Source organism: Cloeon dipterum, chromosome 2 (assembly GCF_949628265.1).
Source record: "Cloeon dipterum chromosome 2, ieCloDipt1.1, whole genome shotgun sequence".
Taxonomy (NCBI): Eukaryota; Metazoa; Arthropoda; class Insecta; order Ephemeroptera; family Baetidae; genus Cloeon; species Cloeon dipterum.
This window is the reverse complement of record NC_088787.1, coordinates 33,495,435-33,515,944: the sequence shown is the minus strand read 5'-3', so window position 1 is coordinate 33,515,944 and position 20,510 is coordinate 33,495,435. Positions and strand designations below refer to the sequence as shown.

Sequence of the window (20,510 nt, the reverse complement as noted above, 5' to 3'; positions counted from 1 at the left end):
AGAAAAAGTCAAAATTTACAAAATTATGTTCCAGCTGTGATCGACAGATGTCGATGGCGTCGCTGCATACACCTACTTCCGTTGAATCGGTGACGTCAGAGTGAACCATCTCTCCTACATCGCCTGATGTGTGTCTGTGACTGTGACATAAAACGCCAATAAAATGCTTATTAAAGAGTTGTAAGTATAATTATCCGGTAATTCTCGTGACAAGCACCTTTAGGCACAGGTCGGCGGGCTCAGTGGCGTCGAAAACGGACCGCGGACGCGTGTTTTCGCACCCTTCGGCCGGTGCCCCAGAGTGACCCGATTGAACCCTGTCATCGTTCGAATTGGTCATTATTAATGGAAATCTCAGCAAATTGCCGGGCCCTCCACCGTGCGACCGTCTCGACGGCCACGGTCATCGTTTCTCGTCGGTGGCCGCCGCATCCGACGTGATCTGAGCGGCCGACACCGCGCCGCTCCGATTTTGACAAGTCCCAGGGCCGTGACTCCTAATTGCAGAGTGCAAACAATCCCTCTGCGTTTACACAACGAAACGGACCACGCCTTCGATGCTTCTAATCAGTCCCGAAAACCCTAATGAGAAAGTGGGGGGAAAACTGATTTTTTTTTAGTTCAATCCGTTGATTGGTCCCTTGTTCCTCAATCAGCCCTAATCAGACAGGTGTGTGAATCACTCACCGAGCCAGCCTTAAGCCTTAAAATTAGTCACTCCGTTGCTTCGCTCCTGTGCAGACGTGTGTGCGTGCTCGGCTCCAATCATGTCCAAAAAATCCGAAAAATGCTACGAATAGTACGGCTCAATTTTTCCCTTCACTGATTTCCTCTAATCTTGTCTGTTTCAGTCGTGTGACGCTTCCCTTGACCGTGGAAGAGGTGGGTGAAGAGCAGGAAACCCTGGTCATTGTCTAGCTAACGTTCACTGCCCCTGATTTTTTTCAGTACCAAGTGGCTCAGCTGTACTCGGTCGCAGAGGCCAGCAAGAACAACACAGGCGGCGGCGAGGGCATCGAAGTTCTCCGCAACGAACCCTTCGACAACCACCCTCTCCTCAATGGCCAATATAGCCAGGGCCAGTACACTTACAAGATTTATCATCTAGCAAGGTATGCGGGACCGTTTTCTGATTTTAATTACTTGTTTTTTTTTCAAAGGTAAATGTTTATGCTTGTAAAGCATAATTATTATCTCGTCTCTAAAATATCAAAACAGCTTGTTCGGGCCTGAAAATACGAGAAGAATCTTAATCTTCATATTCTTTGTGTGAAAAGATGACCGATTTCCTGCATGAATTATGAGGAAATGAGCGTTTTCGAGAAGAGTTAATAAGTGTCTTTTGAACTTGTCGGAAATATGCTTGCGCCTTTTGAGCCCCGTGCGCATTCTCTTGGAGCGCTCAGCACTTGCTCCTGTTCAAACAAGGTGGAATAAAATCGCGGTGGCTCATGCATCAAACATTAGTCCCGAAGCAGATAAGCCGTGTCCTCTTTAGCGGCGGCGGCGAAGGAGCGAGCGTGCCAAAGCACTCGCCGGGTCAAGGACGCCCGTTTCTGCGTCGCCGTGATCAAATGAATCGTCGGTTCAGGAATTCGGTCTGGCTTTCAATAATTCTGCTCCGAGCAGTTCATATTTCAGTGCTAACCCGCAAAATAATACGGAAATTACATTTTTCCAAATTTAGCCAAATTAAAACTCAGTTACTTACTTTTTGAGTTGCCTTGAGTAATATCAAAAAAATAGGGAAGAACATTTCGCGATATCCATTCGCCAAACATTTTAAACAAAAAAGATTAACACTCTCTTCCTAAGAATGAGCTTCTTTTGAACGGTTACAACCGTGCTCCGTAATGAAAAAGGCTGTTTGCTTTGGATATCTCGAAAATAGAAATGGTTTAACGGAAAACAATTTCAGTATACAAAATAATATGGTGGCACTTTTCTGCTGTTTATTTCTATTTTCACGTCAAAATAGCCAATAACAATCATTGAAATATTTTTCTTCAATTTCTACCAGAATAATACTCTATTTTCAATATGATAAGCTAGGAGTTCAGTTATTATCCCATCTACTGATAAAATTTGCTTGATCCATCAGCAACTGTTCTATGTGGCAAACTCAGTTGCTGTCATTCTTAAATAATACTCATTTTAATTCTTAGAAACTGTTACGGCCATTGAAGTAAATATTATGAATTACCTCAAAAAAGAAAATCTTGAATGTTTATCTTTAAAGTAGGTTTCGATTCTAAGTGACTTTTACATAACACAAGAGAATATCACTTACTTCTAAGTTTACGAAAGATCATGTTGATAATTTTATATTTTAAAAAAAAATCTAAAAATGAAACAAAGTTTAAGGCGTATGGCGCACTGAACACTAGAGTCAATCATACCTGCATTCTTTATCGATGCAGTTTGAAGTCCACTTGTGCAGGTAGTTTCATTTGCGGCTCGTTTATCCGACTTGTTCGTAGCCAGCCAGTAGGAGGCCGCAGCTTTGGCTCGGAATGACCAAAATCCCATTGGAGATCTATCCGCGAGAGGAATCCTTTGATAGAAACGGAAACGTTCCGTTCGGTTTTCAAAGGCTCAAAGCTACACAGGCCATGTTTCAATGAAATTGGGAAGTTACGAAATTGTCTTGCGACACTGGGGCTTGGTTTAGTCTCCTGGCCTATCCCGGTCTGGCTCAAGCAGGCAAACTCCTTCATAATTTTTTTAACTTGTCTATTGTGTTGCAATCGCAGCCTTTTCTTGGCAATCATTGCATTGGAATTTGTAAGCAACGTGATAGGTGGTAGAATTGGATAAACATGAAATAATAATAGTTCAGCCAAGATCGGAAGATAATTAAATATTTAGTATTGATTTTCCGAGTTAAAACATTTATTTAACCGCTGAGTTTTTTTTTTCAATATTGGAATAAACTATCGATATTGCATGACAGTGAACAATTTTGAGCCTATACTGTAACATATTATATAATATTTCGTCACATCGTTAAATACATGTTTTGTCCAATTCATTTTATTGTGTCGAACAGTGCGTGCACGTCACCAATTTCAAGCCTAAGCAAATTTGCTTGCCGCGACTTTTGAAGCTGCGTTCCTTATCAGTAATTAAAAACGGTGCCTTTTTGATTGGTAGACGACTTAAATTATCTTCTGTGCAACGATAGCGTGTCGCTGAGTGACAACAAAAGATCACCGTTGGCGTCGTGTCGCGTGGCCACTAATGTTAATTCTGGCTGTTGAAAAGAACATGCACAGGACGGTGATTTTCCACATTAGCTGAATTTTTAACCTCAACCAGCTAGGGCATGATTTTTTGTGCAATCGTAGAGGATATGTTAATGATCTCTTACTAATTAAAAGAGCAAACACGTTTGAGTGGAGATAAAGACGCTCTCAAATAATCTTATCACTCTGTGTAGAGGCGTTTTGGTATGCGTTTGGGATCGCAACATGAGACTAACAGTGTAAATTCTTGCCTAAATCTTATTTATCAAGTCAAACACATGTTAAACTACGTGAACAAAATTTGTTTGACGATGGTTGAAAAAAAGGGGATTAAAATTATATTTTTCTTGTACATTAAATATTAATTAATGAGAAATCTTAATTTTAAACCTGCAATCTGTCTTACGAAATATTTGTTCTTGCATATATGGTTTATTTTCGTAAATCGTCATATTCACAATCTGATTTCGTTTAGTTGTAGCTGGAGGTAGCACAAAAAATAAACCATGAAAACCAACGTCACTGAAAAGGTTGGCGAAAAAAGGTGCACGCACCACATGCAAATGAAGTCCCTCGGGTGGTGTGAAGGCGGAGCATATCAATGGAGAGAGATGCAGTGTACGGTTTCCCTCCCTGCCGCCCGATCCCCCCGCAGAGGGATAGACTGACTAGGGTGATCAATTGATGAGCGGCCGGTGCCAAGGCAATCGCGAGATGACCGCTTCTGCCCACACACTCTTTGGCCGACGGACACACTTTGTATTGATTTTGGCGCATGCCACGTGTTTCTATTTTATCGCTGTCGTTGGCTCGACACCTGCACCGTCGGCCGTGTGCGAGAGGGCTGAAACAAAAGAATGAATTCCAGCTTCGTTTCACCTGAGCAAACACATGAATGCGCTCCGCAAAACACGACCGACTGGCGGGTCAAGTGGCAGATCGATCCTCCGCCTTGAGTGATAATTATTATTGGCATTTCCAATCGATCTGCAATTGCTGTAGTTGGGTAACCCAGGTCATGTTGAAGACTGAGTCACTCTGATTAATTAACGGAAATTGTCTTACGTCTGCTCTCGTTCCTTGCGATTTTATTATTTCACTCTCAAGTCTGTTAATTTAGTGAAAAAAAAACTAATGAAATATTTTTGTGTGATTTCAGTAAAGTGCCGAAATTTATCAGGTTGTTGGCACCCAAGGGATCTCTAGAAGTTCACGAGGAGGCATGGAACGCTTATCCTTACTGCAGGACAGTGATTACTGTAAGTTTGCAGTTTGAGGCCCAACAAAGTTTTAATTATTTTGATTTAAATTTGTAATTTTAAATGAAACGATTTACAGTGTTAAAAAATCCCCACCCTGACGGTAAATCGCCTTTCACGGTGATTTCCAAATCACCCTCTTCCTACACCGCATCCCCTATTTAAGTCGGTAGTGCCAAACTGACGATCACACGCACGCTCGCGTGTCTTAACCCCATTTTCAGAATCCAGGTTACATGAAGGAGAACTTTAAAATTGTGATAGAGACAATGCACCGCGACGATGTTGGCGACCAGCACAATGTGAGTGTTGACGCCCGCCTCTCTTTCTCTCTTATGACATAAAAATCGCATCGACAGCGCCGCGGTGCTTTCCACTGGGTCTCTTCCGTTTCGCCCTCCACCCCCGCCCCCCAGCCAGTATCTCTATGATTATCTCTCGTTTGTACTCTGTTCCGAAATGCCACCACTCAAGGTTCTAATCATCGTCTTATGTCTCTTTCTCTGCCTCTGTCCACCAGAACCCTGGGTACATGAAGGAAAACTTTTATATAATCATTGAGTCATTGCATTTGGGTGATACGGGCGAGCAGGAGAATGTAAGTCGGTACTTGCTTCTGGCCGCCTCTGCTTCTCAACTCTTTACTCCTTTCGACTCACGCACTAATGCATGACACGACTGACCCCCTCGGCCCACCCTCTTTCTCTCTCTCTCTCTCTCTCTCTCTCTATAGTGCTCTCTTGTCCTCTGTCTACCTCGCACTCGTTGCAACCGCAAACGAGCTTTTGCTTCCGCCCAGACAAACGCACCTGTAGCGCTTGAATGCTTATCATCCAGAACGGGGTTTTGACGAAGCCTTGGACTACTTCAAAGTAACGGCTGTCTGCCGTATCAATGCATTTCAGGGCCGGAATGGCTTTCCTAAGTGTAGAGCTCGAGTTTCGGGGAGAAAAGATTTTTTTTTTTTTATTATTGCATGCTATAGATAATTTATTTAGCTGCCATTTACACACGTTTTTGTCCTTAAAACCGTATTGAAAATCTGCTTTGTATTGCAGACAAAAAATCTTTCGCCAGGAATAATTTATCCGGAGCCAATTACATTGATGTAGATGAAACATTTGAAAAAACGGAAACTGGCTTTCAGCGAGTCTAGTGAAAAGAATTCTCGGAAGCATCATTTCCTCTAAAATTAGAGTGGGAGCGATAACTCCAAACTCGCAAATAAACGGCGGCGCCACCGCCACCACCTGTTGGCGGTTTCATTCATTTGCAAATATCGGTTTATAATTTGAAAGGACATAATTTGTTTCAAAAAGCATTGATTTTGACACCATTCTGCGACACATGATATCCTGCTTTTGCAAATTTTTAAGATAAACAAGCCCAAAATTAGTAGAACTAAAACGTACTAACACATTGCCATGCACAAGTCCAGGCTAATGACTGAGAACCCCGTTTCTGCTTTTCCTAGTACACCCTACGCGGTCGATTGGCATCAATACAAATTCGATTCCGTTCCAAAAACGCAGGTGCACCAGCTGCCCGAGGACAGATTAAAGCAACGCGAAGTGGTCCACATTGACATTGCTCACGATCCCGTTCAGCCATCAGACTACAAGGCGGACGAGGACCCAACGAAGTTCAAGTCGGAAAAGACGGGTCGAGGTCCTCTCGTAACCAAAACCTGGAAGAACGAGGTGGGTGCTCACCTTACTATCAGACTTCTAATATAAATCTTTGCTTTTGTTCGCAGGTCACTCCTGTTATGACTTGTTACAAGCTTGTCACTGCCGAGTTCAAGTGGTTCGGACTTCAAGGGCGAGTCGAAAGTTTTATCCAAAAGTCGGAGAGAAGACTTTTCACTAATTTCCATAGGTGCGTGTTTTTAGCAGGAAACTCGAAATTATCTTATAACTCCCCCATTGCAGACAAGTGTTCTGTTGGATGGACCGCTGGCATGGTCTCACCATGGATGATATCCGTGCAATCGAAGATGAAACGAAGAAGGAGTTGGACCAGGTTGGTAAAATTTCTCTTTCTCTTCTCACTTCCCAAGTTGCTTTATTAGAGTGATTTCTCTCTCTGAATGTTGCATTCACGTATCTAATTATTTTGTCCTCTGCAGCAACGCAACGTGGGTGAAGTTCGAGGAATGAAGGCTGAAACTGACTAAGCCAACTGCTGTGACTCCATCCTTCTGCCCATCACCCCTGTTTAGCTCGTGCGTCCCCTTAGGAGGGCGATGAAATTGTTCTGTATGTATGTGCAGCCGCCTTTCCCCAAGAAAAAAAAGAAATTGCGATAAGAAGAGAGTCTGCACTTGCCCAGTCCCTTGTAGTTGATTCACTGCAATCTATGTCATTGAGTGCTTGAACAAGTGCAAGCTACACTACACACACACACAAAATTGTTTTCTCTTACATGCCGTCGATTACTTGGAAGAATGTAGGGAGAAGTGTCGTTCCTCGATTACATTTTACTAGTCACTGGCTATTTTCTCTTTTTAAAAATTCGTTCGCAAGTTGTAATCGTTCATAAAACCATGTACACTGGAGAGGATGTCATGAACCAAAATCTTTGCCCCAAGTTAGCAATGTTGCTCATTAACTCTCGAATGTAAACGAATAATCTATAGTTTATATCATCCAGTGTATGATCAAAAAATATCGAGTGGCTAGAAATATAATGTGCTTTTTATGATTCCGTTACGGTGTAATCAATTGATAGGTTTAATAATGTGTTTAATGCTTACGCTGCATTTCATTTTTATAAAATGAAAGTTTCCTAACACGATGAGTGGTTGACATGTCCGCAGGTGTCAATTAACGCAATGAAATTATTTTTTGAACTCGGCTACGGAACACGATTGTTATTGTTTTTTTATGACACTAATACACCATACACACAGAGTTTTGATCACAATCATTAATTAAATCGTCAGCCATAATACATATGTAACAATGCAACTACCTTGTTTTGTTTTATTTTCTTGCTCTTATGATTTGAGTTCTTGCCACCGGCGCCGGTGAAATGATCTCACGAAACAGCTCATCCTCGCAGTCTTATCCTTAAGATAAATCAACCGATTTTGAATGCCAAAATAATGGATTCGGGCTAGCAGTGCCAAAAATCGGACAAGCAATTTCCATTTATTCGCCAGCACTGTTTTCTCGAGATGCAAACGTGGACCGCGTGAATGTCGAATGTTATCTGATGCCCCCGCCCCGTGTTGTCCACCGCATGCTCCCGTGTATGTCGTCAAAATAGTCAATTTAGGTGTTGCAATAACAAAAGAGCGGTCTGTTCTTTTGCCGCGCGTTGATCTGCAATGAGTGGTGATCGAGACACATACATATTATATTATTATGTATCAAATTAAATTAAATTTAGTAGTCTGCGAAACCTTTGAAATGCCTGTTAGAGTTATTGTGTTAAAATCTCGTTGTTGAATGTTTTCGATCAAAGTATAAACGGAATGAATATTTTTTGTTTGGGACTACGAAAGCAATATGTACTCCAAAACGCTGTTCATCGCAAGTGCATGTTGGTCTATCTTGGGAATTTCCATCATAGTTAGGCTAGATCTTCTTTTCAAATATATCTCGGCATTACGAAATTATTATAATAACAAATAAAATCAATCGAAGTTAATCGTTTCCTGGATTGGAATTCAATAACTAAGCACTTTCAGATAATTTGTGATGTAATGAGACAAGCAAGATAGGACGATGTTTATGCGAAAATATAGCGCGATTATTGTTTTAGCTAGGTCGAGAAGCTGAAAGCTGAGATAGATCGTTATTCGAGAGACACACGTGTAAAAATTCAGAACTCGGGAAAATGCGAACCGAAGGAATGTGTTTTAAACAGATTATATACATATTACTGCACTTAAATCTCGCGCTGCGCTGCCTCCGAAATTTAGGACGGCAGTCGAGAGAGAAAGAGGAGATTGTAAAAATTCTTTGAATGGTTCCAACTTGAAAAAGTTAATATCTGCTATACTTTAGAACCACTAATTAATACGATATGTACCATAACTGAATTAAAATTAAATTAGTGCTGCCATCAGGAGGAATTCATAGTGTTAGTTGAATAAGACGCAAATAAAGTTACAATATCACGAAATTACGTTCCGTTTCCTTTCATAAAATTGCTCACGACGAAAGCGCCTGCAGTTTTCTTGGTTATGCAACCCTTTCCTCCGCGATGCTGCGCGGGGTGCATACATTTTGTGGTTGGCGCCACTGTTTTTCTGCAGAGGGTCAGGTTGGCAGTCTTGCGCTTTCAAAGTTTACACCTGCGAGGTCGGTGTCGGTTTCAGTCAGTTGGCGCCTGTTTACTCACATGTGTTTTCCTCACACAGGCCGCGAAAATACTGTTAAAGTTGTGTAGTCATGGAAAGAACAGCCCTAAATTAATTGGAATCGCTGCAAGGTAATCAATTATAGTCTTAACATTTTTTAGAAAACGTGCAAAACTATGCGTGTTAACCCAGATCTCGGATATCTTCATATCATAAATTAGAATTGGAAAAAAGTATTGGGGAATTTGTGATGTGGAATTGATAAATTGCTCGCATAGTTTGCATTTTTTCGCTTAAAATTACAGATGCTGACTTCTAACGAACTGCCGACCGAAGTCGTCCGCAGCGTACCTCTAAAAATATCCGACGATGGAACGCTGAAGAAGAAAAAGAAAAAGCGAGGATCATTTGCGAGTGGTAAAATAGATTATCTCAACTCAATATCCAACTTTTATAATGCTAATTTGGATTTCATAGATCTGAAGTTTGCGTACCAATGGAATGAAAATGAGGGTCACTTGATGGGATTTGACACGGTCAGCGGAACCAATTTTGGAGAGTACAGCTTTGGTGACGGAGTGAAAGACAACGCTGCTGTGAGACCAATCAAAACATTACTTTTAATAGAATTAAAAATAATATCCATATCAGATTGAAGCGGTTGTCGAGTTTGAAAATGGTACCAACCTGGCCTGCTGCGCTGTCAGCTACGAAAACAGGTGTTTGCTCTGCTGCGTTGACCTGAGCCTTTCCAAAGTGATGCATTCCATCAAGATCAAGAAATATGTATGCCCAATATGGCTTGAAAGAAGGTCAATTTATCTAATATTGATTCTGGCAGCCTCTGACCACGCTGAAGGTGATCTGGCATGGATCCCTGTTCCCAAGCGCTGCCGCGAAAGTGCATCCCATCCTTCGCAACTCCGGTGGACTGATCGCCGCTGGACAGATTGGCGGCAAGGTGCTGCTCATTGACATGCAGACCAACCACGCTAACTGGTGGAAGCACGAAGAGTTCAACCCTACAAACCTGAGCATGGTTGGCAGCGAGAGCTGCGGCGACCCTGTCGTCCTGCAGAAAGCAGAGTCTTTGATGCAGAAGGGACTCCATTTGGCTGTTGTCCTTGACGGAGGGCATAATGGTGACTTTTCTCTTTTTGTTGTCCAATTAATCTTCTAATGTTTGAAATGCAGAAACGCTCGAGGTCACCTGCATGCAATTCTGCAAAGAGCCAAATATCCTAATTGTCGGACACAACACGGGACACTTTGACATCTGGTCCCTCATGACCCTTTCCAGAATGTGCGTTACAACATTTAAATTTGCAATGTTATTAATTTGAACTTGTTGAGTAGCTACGCTGGAGAGCCGACTGGAGGAAAGATTTCACACATTATGAGCATGCTGCCTGAGGATGATCCTCGTAAGTCGATTTACATCTGGATCGTAGAAAACGGCAGACCAGAAGACAGCATTGTTGATGACCACAACGTCTGTGCCTCAGCCAACTTGCATGTCGTCTCTTACAAATCCGGTGGGAACGTCTCCAATGATTATGAGGTAAATATAACCGCTGGAAAACAATACGTTGGCAGAGCAAAAAAATTTTAAATTAAAAAAACGATATAATTGGCTTGCAATTTGTCGCAAACCAAACCAAGCCAATTTGAATAAGAAAATCTTGGTTAAACATTGTTTATTTTTAATATTAGTGTGGAAAGGAACTGTTCATGCTTGTCAAATCAACAATTAAACCGACCTTAGTTTATTGTCAAAATTCTGTGGTATGTATACTTTAAATTGGACGCATAAATTTTATTTTTCAGAAGTTAGAATCAGTGAACTGCGTGTTTCGGCTGTTGTTCGACAAGGTGGGAGACAGCAATGAAACAGATACATATACAACAACATGCGTGTCCGTTTCCCCAATCAGTATCGACATCAACAACCACTGTGAGTTCCTAAACCATAAAAACCAATTTGTGATCTTTAAAAATGAGCTTGCTATTCGTCCTGGTCCCGGCAAAATTGCGCAACGTTCAACAAACACCCAAATTTTCATTGTCGAATTGATTGTTGACCTTTTGTTGCAACAAGGAAATTCGCGTTCAGTTGTTGAAAGTTACGCAATTTTGCCGGGACCAGGACGTATTATTTCTTTGATAACCATATCTACATATTTTTCTGTGAATCTGCTACAAAACCAACTTATTTAAAATGACGTAATCCCAAACAAACAAATCCTTTTTCCGCAGATCTCTCCTCGCTGAACTGCACCGGGCTGTGCTCGTTTGTGTGGTCTGAACAGAATTTGAGCCCAAGAACGAATTTTAAGTTCTACTCAGCCATCTTCGACCTCGGCCGGTGGTACGCTGAGGAGATGCCCAAGCAAGCGCTCGTCTCAGAGTTGGAGATTGTGCCCAAGTCTTACCTGGCCTACGCGCAGCTGGACACTGGCAGGAGTGAGTTACTAGAGGCCAAGGTCTGCTCCAGCGGCACCAAGAAGAACATTTGGGAACTCAACGAAGAGGTCACCAGCTTTGCAGCCTCAACCTCATTCTGTAAGCATTTTGTCAATGATTTATACTTTTCTTTATTATGTGTGTTGTTCTCAGCCATGCTCCTCATCACCAATAAAAACATCCAGGAGATATACTTCCCTGGCATCCAGAGCTTCCTGTTTGACAAAATCGATGAAATGAAACCTTGGGAACTGATTGAGCCACACAACTTATTCACCAAGTGCATAGTCGCTGGCCTGATGCCTGAGGGAATGTACTCTGCAAAGAAAATATATCCTAAGGTACCACTTTCTTTCAATTCTCTAGCCCAATGCCACTGCTGGAAATGGTCGGGTTGGCGTCCTCGCTCGTCCTTCTCTAGGAGAGTGAGAATTTTGGCGTTACCATCCTCAAGTAAGGATACACGGGCTTTGATGCTGTGGGGCACCGCTTTAAGCTAAATTAATGAAATTTTACTGGTGTACTTAAATTGCCCTAATTAAGTGAAGAATTGCTGATTTCTTCTGTTTTTTATATTATTTGTTTTTGCACGCTTCTCTGCATGGTTAATTTGATTGCTGTTCATTCAAGCTTATTTGTAAGGTAAAAATGGTGGAAGCCATTTACGAGGTGGCCATCAACCATAATCTACTGGCGTTCATGCGACGTTGTGCCTCTGAATTCTTCGACGGGAAGTATGAAAACGATGGGCTCTCAACTCAGCACCTCTTTGAGTGGGCCTGGAACAAAGCTGTTGAGGTTAAATCCAAAATCGATGACTTGCGTAAGTAAAAAGTTAAATTTCGTTGCTCTTTCCACTGGGGAAACAATAATTTCACCTCAGTAGTTGAGAAAACAGGATGAAACTCAGCTATTGACCGAATTACAAATTTTTTATTATTTAACTTTTATAGTGAATTCGATGTACTCTGGCCAAGAAATGACTCAGAGCGACAAAAACTGTCACAACCAGTATGTGAGCGACCTGAAATGCATTGCGAAACTGTTCTCACACGTTGAGAAAGAGAAACTTTTGCACTTAGAAGATTCGCGGCGGGGGCTACAGCAGCGCATCAGGGGTCTTAGTCTGGTCAATGACTATCTGCGATGCGTTCAGTATTTCTGCACGTGCCGACTAATACCAAACGCTGCGAGCAGGGGCCTCCGCAGACTGGACCTTCTCAAGAATGAGTACACTTTAAGGTGGGTAAAATTAATTTCTGCTTTTGTATTTGTTTTTTAAATTATAATTTCTTCTCTGTTTACACATCTGTTTATAAATTGGTGTGATCATTCTTGAATTAAAGCAACATTGTTTTATTAACAGGAGGCAGAAGGATGGTGAGCTGCTGGTTGATCTACTTGTGAATCGTTTCGGCAAGGAGCTGAAAGACCTGTGGATTTCTTTGGGCGGGGATGGAATTTACCCTCCGCCGTCCATGCATTCCATCTTGGTCATTTTCCTGCTGGATGCAGCTCACATTAGAGACAAACACTGCCTGATGCTCTACTTCCTGAACGACATCACTAAAGCGTCTAGAATGAATGAGTTAGTAAAACTTTTACAAATAAAAAAACCAAGTTGCAAACATTTTTTTAATATTTCCAATGATCTACTGGTTTCAAATTTTCAACTATTGTTAGAAATAAATGTTATGTGCTAATCTTCTTCTCGAAACAGATCTTTGGCAGCTGGTTATAAGGAGATGATCTCAAGCCAGGAATGCAATGAACAAGTATTCACGGCTCAGTTCCTGTGGTCTGTTGACCGTGGCTACCTACTGGTAAATAAGCCAGATTTTAAACCTTGACACAGAAAAAATCTGCTGCTTTCCAGGATGCCCTGAAGGGTATGGGAAATGATAAGCTGGACCCGAGCTGGACTGAAACCATTTTCGCCCATCTGAACCTGAGGAGCACGTCTAAGGACCTTTATGAAGTGTACCGCTGCATTGGACTTGACACCGACACCATTGACAGAAAGAAGTTTGTCATTTCTCTCTTCCTTGATAATGGGTTGGTCGTGCCAGCCTTCAAATGGATTCGATCGACCAATGCTGGCGTTTTCGACAGTACATGCTTTGCTTTCTTCTTGAAAAGTAAACAAATTAATTATGTTTGCCTTATAATTCTAAAATCTGTTTTCAGGAACTCATGAGGTGAGCGGCCTGGACAAACTGGTTGCCAAGGAACTGTCGCTGAACCCTCCAGAATTGTCCATGTTGTACAATTACCTGAAACGACACAACCTCTCTGGCTTAGTCACACAGCTTGAGGAAAAGATTGGGTATGAAAACTATCTTTGAATTACAATTCTCAAAATTAACTTAATACTTACTTGTAGAATGTCAAATTTTGTACCGTCTGAAGTGGAAGATGGAAAAATATATGATGACGTGCTGGATTTCAAGCTGCCTGAAGTGTTCACTCGAAATAGGTTTCTAAAATTGTACACAGTTGGATCAAATTCTAAAGTTGATAATGAATTTCAGTGGAAAGCCTATTGAGTCTGTAGAGGTATTGAAGTTTCTGAAGGGCAGCTTTACTACCATGAAGCAAATGTTCTGCACACCACTCACCAACTGCATTCTTCCTGAGGCATACAAGCCATCCATATTGAAGGTAGTTCTCACGCTCAACTTCATTCAGGAGTCCTACCATAATGGTTTCAAATTTCCAGACCACTGATTCTCCAGCTGCCAGTCCTATGCACATGTCACCAGGTAAATATTTTATATTTAACACAATGATTGTGATTTATCTTAATCGTCTTTTATTTCAAACAATTTCTATTATTTAAATTGTAATTAGCGTTCCAACTATAAAACCGCAATTGAGGAATTAATCAAATCTCTTTAAATTCTATCAGGGATGTCACCATCTCTAAAGCGGCTCAGATTCCAACTTCCAAAACAAGTTGATTTGTCCTCAATCTCCTCAAGTAGCAATGGAAGCTCTCCCGTTGTAGAGGACCTGACGCCCTTTCAGTTTCAGTCCCCGCACCAGGCTTCCACGCCCATATCAAGTAATTTTATTAAAATTAAAATACTGTCGGACGTTGCTTGACCTTTATGATCAATTTCAAGCACCTGCAACGTCTCTAGAGCCTGACTCAGTGTTCGAGTTTTCCAATCCAAGCCCAGTGCTGCACCCGCGGCTGGAGAGTGTGAAGCAGCTGGAGGGTGAAGCCTTTTTCTCGCCGCTGTCCAAGTCTTCCCTGTCCACCGTGAGCGACGTCATGGAGCCTGACCACAATTTCGTTGCTGACATTGTTGAGCACAACACCTCGACTCCCGTTGATACCGGTTTAACTGTGGCCGAAAAAGACAACTCTCTGTATTTTGAAACAGACGCTCCACCAGAGAGGAAAGAGGTTCTTATTGAAGATGAGGACTCGTTTGAATACGAGACACGCACTCCGTTGATCCAGCGGGTCGCTCCGTTCGTCAACACTGCGCAGCGAAAGCGCAAGCTTACCGAACTCGCCGCGGACATCCTGACTGTTCCTGCTATTGTATTGTCGGAATGCGAGGAAGATGCCTCAATGACAGAAGCGGAAAGCGATAAGCTGTCTCCGCAAAGCGCATCAAACGAATCCTTCTTCTCCATTTGTTCGGACAAAACCTCTCCCAACTCCAGCATTGCGAGCTTCACCTCAGCCATGGACGTAACTATCACATTGCCTGATGATGAGGATGAGAATGGCTGTCCCATAACCAAGAAGCGGCGCTCCGAGATGTTTGAACACACGGATCTCACGCCCACCAAGCCTGATGGTGACGAGTCAGACGACTTGATCGACCAGGATTTCTCCCCCAGCAAATTCTGGCAGCCCCCAGCCTTGGCTCCCATGGATCTGGCACCTGGCCCAAGTGCCTGTGACTCCATAGATTACAGGTATGTTCATTTAGTATTGAAGGTTCTTGCAATGCAAAGTTTGTCCTTAACAACACACCTTTATTTCCGACAATGAGTCTACTAGATGGGATTCATCCTATTTCCCCTGGCTACCTTTTAACCGCTGAATAGAATTTCATGCAAATTCTAATCCATTGTGGTTTATTTGATTTTCAAATAATTTTAGAGTTCATATTTTTCATTTATAAGATATAGGAAGGACTCATTTTAGTGTCATTTTATAAGCCTTTATTTATTGATTTTATTTATATTATGAATAATAAATGAAATTACTAAATTGCATACCTCTAAGCAAACAAGTTGGAAAGTTCCTGTAAGGTTTACAAGAGAAAAACTAAAGTTTTCTGCACACGTCACAGATAAACTTTTTTAATGTCTGTTGATTTCTTACGTTTTTTTTTATTTATGTGTCGGTTGTTTGCCTTCTCTTGAATTAGAGGAAGAAATAAAATGACTTAAAAATCAAGGATTGGGAGAAAGCTGCTTTCTATAAACAGAAATTGCAATGTTTAAAATTTGAGAAAAAAAAACCTGAGTTGCATTGCTTAAAAAATGAATACTAATTAGGGGCTTGACTAACCAGTAGTAAAAATAGATGGTTATAAAAATACTACCTTGGTGTTTAATTTGATGCAAAATGTTTTTAAAATGATTTTTTTCTTTCAACCATTGCTTTTGCAGCTCGTTGCCTAAACCTCCACAGAGACCTAGCCCGCGAAAATCGATTCGCAGAAGTCCGTTTGATGAAGACCAAGCCCCCGTATCTTTGTCATTTGTCCCGCTGACCCCTGAAAAACTGTCCACACCTGAGACCCAAGAGAAACCATCTATACCAGAGACCTCAGAAGAAACGGACACACATATAAGGTAAATAAATATTTTCTCTTTCTAATGAATAAATTACTGAATTCTGTGCTTACAGTCAAAACATAAGTACAGCGACTGAACTGGAACCTGAAATGGTGGCGGATATCAACGTCAAACAAGAAGTAACTGCTGAAATAGTGTCTGAATCGGTCGCTAAAAGTAATAATTTCCGGCAATTAGCAAACCAACTTGAAATTTTAAACTTTGCTTTATTTGTAGAAGACAATTTATATGACTCTGTTTTCCACCGCACCGTTGACCTCACGCTTGAGCGAGACTTGTTGGAACTAGAGGCGGAGCACAATGCTAAGCCAGCTGAAGACTTGGCTGAGGTGGACCATGAGTTTGACGTAACGCTCAATAAAACTGTGATACTAGTTTCCTCAGATGGAAGTATAGAATCGCCAACTAAGATTTCTAAAATGGTGTGATAGTGATTGTATGAGAAATTTCTTGTCTTTAACATGCAGCTGTTACAGAAGATGGAGCCAGTTTCTCCTGACATTGATACCAATTCTAGTAAATCTTCTCAATCGTGTTTCTCTCCTTCAAAAATTGTGGATTCTCTGGACACTCTTGAAGAGACAACTGAAATTAAAACTGAGCGAGAATCCTTAACAGTAAGATTTCAACAATTTATGTCCATCAAATGTTGACTATGATTTCACTTCTTGAAGCCCATGGAAGTTGATGAGGAGATTGAAGCTCCTTTAGAAGAAGCTGAAGAAAATGTTCAGTCTGAAATTGAACCCAAGATTGAAGATGTACCATTTGAAATGGATTCCATACAGGTAAGTTTTACACTTGGACAATTCGTCAGTAAAAGGAATTAAGGATATAATAAATTCGGATTTTGCAGGATTTCTGACCAAAGGGGCAAAATTTTGACTCAAATTATTTTTAAATGACGTAAGCCTGACTAAATCGTCTCCAGATTTGCAAAAAAATCAAATTAAAAATTAAATTTTTTTTCCTATGCATTTTAAAATATTTTAATCTAAACACATTTTCCATTTGGAAAAATTAAGGAATTATTGTGACATTTTTATTCGATTTTTATGCTGTATACCCAACAATTTCTAAATTCGGAGATAGCATTGTTTAGGAATGCTAAAATTCACGAATTCTTAATTTAAACAATAAGACAACAATTAAAACCAACTTTTGAAGATTTTTAAAACGAACTTTGCATGGACAGAATTTGTGAGTTATAAATCTATTCTGTTGTTTTTTGTTAGTATTTTGACACTTAATTTTTCCACGTTGTAATTCAATTTATTATTCTCTTGTTGCAGACTACACCTGTCGCACCAGTTGAAAGTGTGGTTCCAGAGAAGCCAATTGAGGAGTCAATGGAACCAGTTCCTCAAGAGACTGCTGAGCTTCCAGACAGATCAGCCACAATAGAAGAATCAGCACCTGAAGACACTCCGAATTTAGAGCAGACTCTACCCCTTGAGCCTCCAAGAACACGGAGAAGACCTCTTTCCTCAAGGCAGACTGCAAAGAAGGCCACAGAACCAGTTCCTCAAGAAACCGCCCAGCCTGAAGATGAGCTGGCTGAAATTGAAGAAAATCCCGCGCCAGAAGTTACACTGAAGAGAGAGGAGACACCTTCTCTTGAGTCTCCAAGGAAGCAGGGAAGACCTCAAACTGTGAGGCAGCCTGCAAAGAAGGAGGCAGAATCAGCTCCTCAAGAATCTGTCCAGCCAATAGACAAGCCATCTGAAATTGAGGAAGAAGTGGTGCCTGAAGACACACTGAAAAGAGAGCAGACACCGCCCCTTGAGTCTCCAAGACCGCGGAGAAGACTCCCGTCCTCAAGGCAAGCTGGGAAGAAGGCTACAGAACCAGCTCCTCAAGAAACTGCCCAGCCTCTAGACAAGCCAGCTGAAATTGAGGAAGAAGTGGTGCCTGAAGACACACGGAAAAGAGAGCAGACGCCGTCTCTTGAGTCTCCAAGAAAGCGGGGAAGACCTCAAACTTTGAGGCAGCCTGCAAAGAAGGAGGCAGAATCAGCTCCTCAAGAATCTGTCCAGCCAATAGACGAGCCATCTGAAATTGAGGAAGAAGTGGTGCCTGAAGACACACTGAAAAGAGAGCAGACACCGCCCCTTGAGTCTCCAAGACCGCGGAGAAGACTCCCGTCCTCAAGGCAAGCTGGGAAGAAGGCTACAGAACCAGCTCCTCAAGAAACTGCCCAGCCTCTAGACGAGCCAGCTGAAATTGAGGAAGAAGTGGTGCCTGAAGACACACGGAAAAGAGAGCAGACGCCGTCTCTTGAGTCTCCAAGAAAGCGGGGAAGACCTCAAACTTTGAGGCAGCCTGCAAAGAAGGAGGCAGAATCAGCTCCTCAAGAATCTGTCCAGCCAATAGACGAGCCATCTGAAATTGAGGAAGAAGTGGTGCCTGAAGACACACTGAAAAGAGAGCAGACACCGCCCCTTGAGTCTCCAAGACCGCGGAGAAGACTCCCGTCCTCAAGGCAAGCTGGGAAGAAGGCTACAGAACCAGCTCCTCAAGAAACTGTCCGGCCTCTAGACGAGCCAGCTGAAATTGAGGAAGAAGTGGTGCCTGAAGACACACGGAAAAGAGAGCAGACGCCGTCTCTTGAGTCTCCAAGAAAGCGGGGAAGACCTCAAACTTTGAGGCAGCCTGCAAAGAAGGAGGCAGAAACAGTTCCTCAAGAAACTGCCCAGCCAATAGACGAGCTGGCTGAAATTAAGGAGGAAGTCGTGCCTGAAGACACTTTAAATAGAGAGCAGACACCACCCCTTGAGTCTCCAAGACCGAGGAGAAGACTCCCGTCCTCTAGGCAAGCTGGGAAGAAGGCCACAGAACCAGCTCCTCAAGAATCTGCCCAGCCTCTAGACGAGCTAGCTGCAATTGAGGAAGAAACCGCGCCTGAAGAAACTACGAATAAAGAGTCTCCAAGATCGCGGGGAAGACCTCCTGGTCCTAGGCAGCCAGCGAAAGTTAAGGAGAGCGCAAAGGAAACACCAGCTTTGAGAAGCAAGGCTCTTGGCTTAACACTTGAGGCGCAGTTGGATGATCTGCTTCAGACTGAGGAAGGCAAGAAATTAATGGATATGCCTAAGACGAAGGTTGCAAAGAAGGAGCTGCAACCCGAGAAGACCAAGAAGATGGTAATGGAGAAGAAAAAGACAGTGCCTAAGCCTGGTAAGTGAAAAGATTTGTGTTTTAGTTTGATACGGTGTCAAAAATGAAATGAAATTTTTAGATGGAAAAGTAAAATTTTAAATTACTGTTAGGTCTTTATTTCTCTAGGAATTAATTTGTCTAATTAACACCTTGAGATTTCAATACTGGTGCGGTCTTCATTCCACAAATTCTCTTGTGGTTAAAATAATTGGACTTTTAGCTCCTATAGAATAATTCTAAATTATTTGCAGAAAAAGAGACTGCCATGAAGAGTAAGGAGAAGCCTGCCCCAAAACCTGTGAAATCCAAGCCAGCACCAAAATCAGTAAAGGGAAAACGTGAAGAAGAGAAGGCTCAAGTTGGCCCAACTGCGCCTGAAGTGGTTGCTTCCACATCAAAACCAGCAAGTGCAGTGGTAAAGAAGGAGGCAAAACCACCAACCAAGACCACAGCCGCGAAGAAAAAGGTGGAGAAAGTCGAAGCCAAGCCTGAACCTCCTGTTATCACAAGGAGAAACTTGAGGAGTGCCTCCCAAGAGCCGAGATCCTTGCCCGAAGTTGCTACCCCTCAAAAGAGTCCTGTGAAATCTCGGGCGAAGAAGACCCAGCCAGAAACAAGCTTACCAGAAAAGCAACCTAAAAGTATGCCCAGGAAGAAAAAGGAGGAGAATTCCCCTGAGGCCTCATCCAGAGAGCCGATGGCAACCTCTCCTCGAAGAGTTCGAAGCAGGAAAGCTGTGGCAGAGTTGTCTGAGCCACTGAGCGCCACTGTAAGGACGAGGCGTCGCTCGCGGTCAGCATCGATTGAGCCTGCTTCTGAAAGCATAAAGACAAGGAACAGAAGCGCGTCTGTGTCATCGGACTCCTCTTTTGCTAGCCAGGCCTCCACCATGAGCAGGAAAAGGAAGGCTGACACTGAGTCTGAGGACGAGTCGACTGCATCTGAGAGTGGACCAAGGAGGAGCGCCAGGAAGAGAATGGCTCTTCAGAATAAGAGGTATATTAATTTTAGAAAATCAATTTTATGATTTAAAACGTGAAATTTTTGTTGCAGGGCCCCAAAAGTGTCTATTATACCTGAGGAAAATGCTTGAATTAATTTTGTTGCGTTGATAGCACATTGGAAGTCAATTGCTCGTGGATTACTTTTAATTTGGTTAATTAAAATGAAATTGTTTTGGTTATTTCAATAATAAATATCTTTTAATGATGCAATCTAGGAAATTGTGTTTTTTTAATTTTTTGTCCT

The 20,510-nt window shown here is 42.1% G+C and overlaps 2 protein-coding genes across 7 annotated transcripts; both read left to right on the top strand.

The window, feature by feature from the left end:
* The first annotated feature begins 25 nt into the window (after positions 1-25).
* vib (phosphatidylinositol transfer protein vib) lies at positions 26-8,135 on the top strand. 5 transcript variants are annotated; one of them, XM_065477592.1, is made up of 9 exons: positions 26-180; positions 852-882; positions 949-1,112; positions 4,405-4,504; positions 4,729-4,806; positions 6,037-6,204; positions 6,261-6,382; positions 6,436-6,526; positions 6,633-8,135. In XM_065477592.1, exons 1-9 carry the CDS (start codon positions 164-166, stop codon positions 6,678-6,680), a joined length of 819 nt encoding a protein of 272 aa, XP_065333664.1. In that variant the 5' UTR covers positions 26-163; the 3' UTR covers positions 6,681-8,135. The 5 variants fall into 5 exon arrangements, with proteins under 5 accessions (XP_065333664.1, XP_065333665.1, XP_065333663.1 ...); XM_065477593.1 differs by lacking the exon at positions 4,729-4,806 and adding an exon at positions 5,025-5,102 and having other exon boundaries at positions 35-180; XM_065477591.1 differs by lacking the exons at positions 26-180; positions 4,729-4,806 and adding exons at positions 654-799; positions 5,025-5,102.
* Positions 8,136-8,820: 685 nt separating this feature from the next.
* Positions 8,821-20,485, top strand: LOC135935610 (titin-like). Of its 2 annotated transcripts, none has more exons than XM_065478074.1 (29): positions 8,821-8,944; positions 9,119-9,230; positions 9,291-9,409; positions 9,465-9,599; positions 9,655-9,955; positions 10,008-10,116; positions 10,170-10,374; positions 10,641-10,767; positions 11,070-11,375; positions 11,430-11,617; positions 11,919-12,099; positions 12,230-12,518; positions 12,643-12,864; positions 12,997-13,099; positions 13,153-13,414; positions 13,464-13,602; positions 13,660-13,752; positions 13,808-13,937; positions 13,996-14,038; positions 14,185-14,340; positions 14,402-15,212; positions 15,915-16,100; positions 16,156-16,259; positions 16,320-16,525; positions 16,583-16,720; positions 16,778-16,891; positions 17,396-19,280; positions 19,514-20,258; positions 20,316-20,485. In XM_065478074.1, the coding sequence occupies exons 2-29, from the start codon at positions 9,119-9,121 to the stop codon at positions 20,353-20,355; spliced, it is 7,449 nt and encodes a 2,482-aa protein (XP_065334146.1). In that variant the 5' UTR covers positions 8,821-8,944; the 3' UTR covers positions 20,356-20,485. The 2 variants fall into 2 exon arrangements, with proteins under 2 accessions (XP_065334146.1, XP_065334145.1); XM_065478073.1 differs by having other exon boundaries at positions 16,580-16,720.
* Positions 20,486-20,510: the final 25 nt, after the last annotated feature.

Excerpts from the sequence above, each read along its gene's own strand:
- LOC135935610 (XM_065478073.1), top strand. The coding sequence starts at position 9,119 with ATGCTGACTTCTAACGAACTGCCGACCGAAGTCGTCCGCAGCGTACCT. Across the intron at positions 9,231-9,290 it reads GCGAGGATCATTTGCGAGTG|ATCTGAAGTTTGCGTACCAA; the intron begins GTAAAATAGATT and ends TGGATTTCATAG. Across the intron at positions 10,117-10,169 it reads CTCATGACCCTTTCCAGAAT|CTACGCTGGAGAGCCGACTG; the intron begins GTGCGTTACAAC and ends CTTGTTGAGTAG.
- vib (XM_065477591.1), top strand. The coding sequence starts at position 768 with ATGTCCAAAAAATCCGAAAAATGCTACGAATA. Across the intron at positions 883-948 it reads TTCCCTTGACCGTGGAAGAG|TACCAAGTGGCTCAGCTGTA; the intron begins GTGGGTGAAGAG and ends GATTTTTTTCAG. Across the intron at positions 4,505-5,024 it reads ACTGCAGGACAGTGATTACT|AACCCTGGGTACATGAAGGA; the intron begins GTAAGTTTGCAG and ends TCTGTCCACCAG.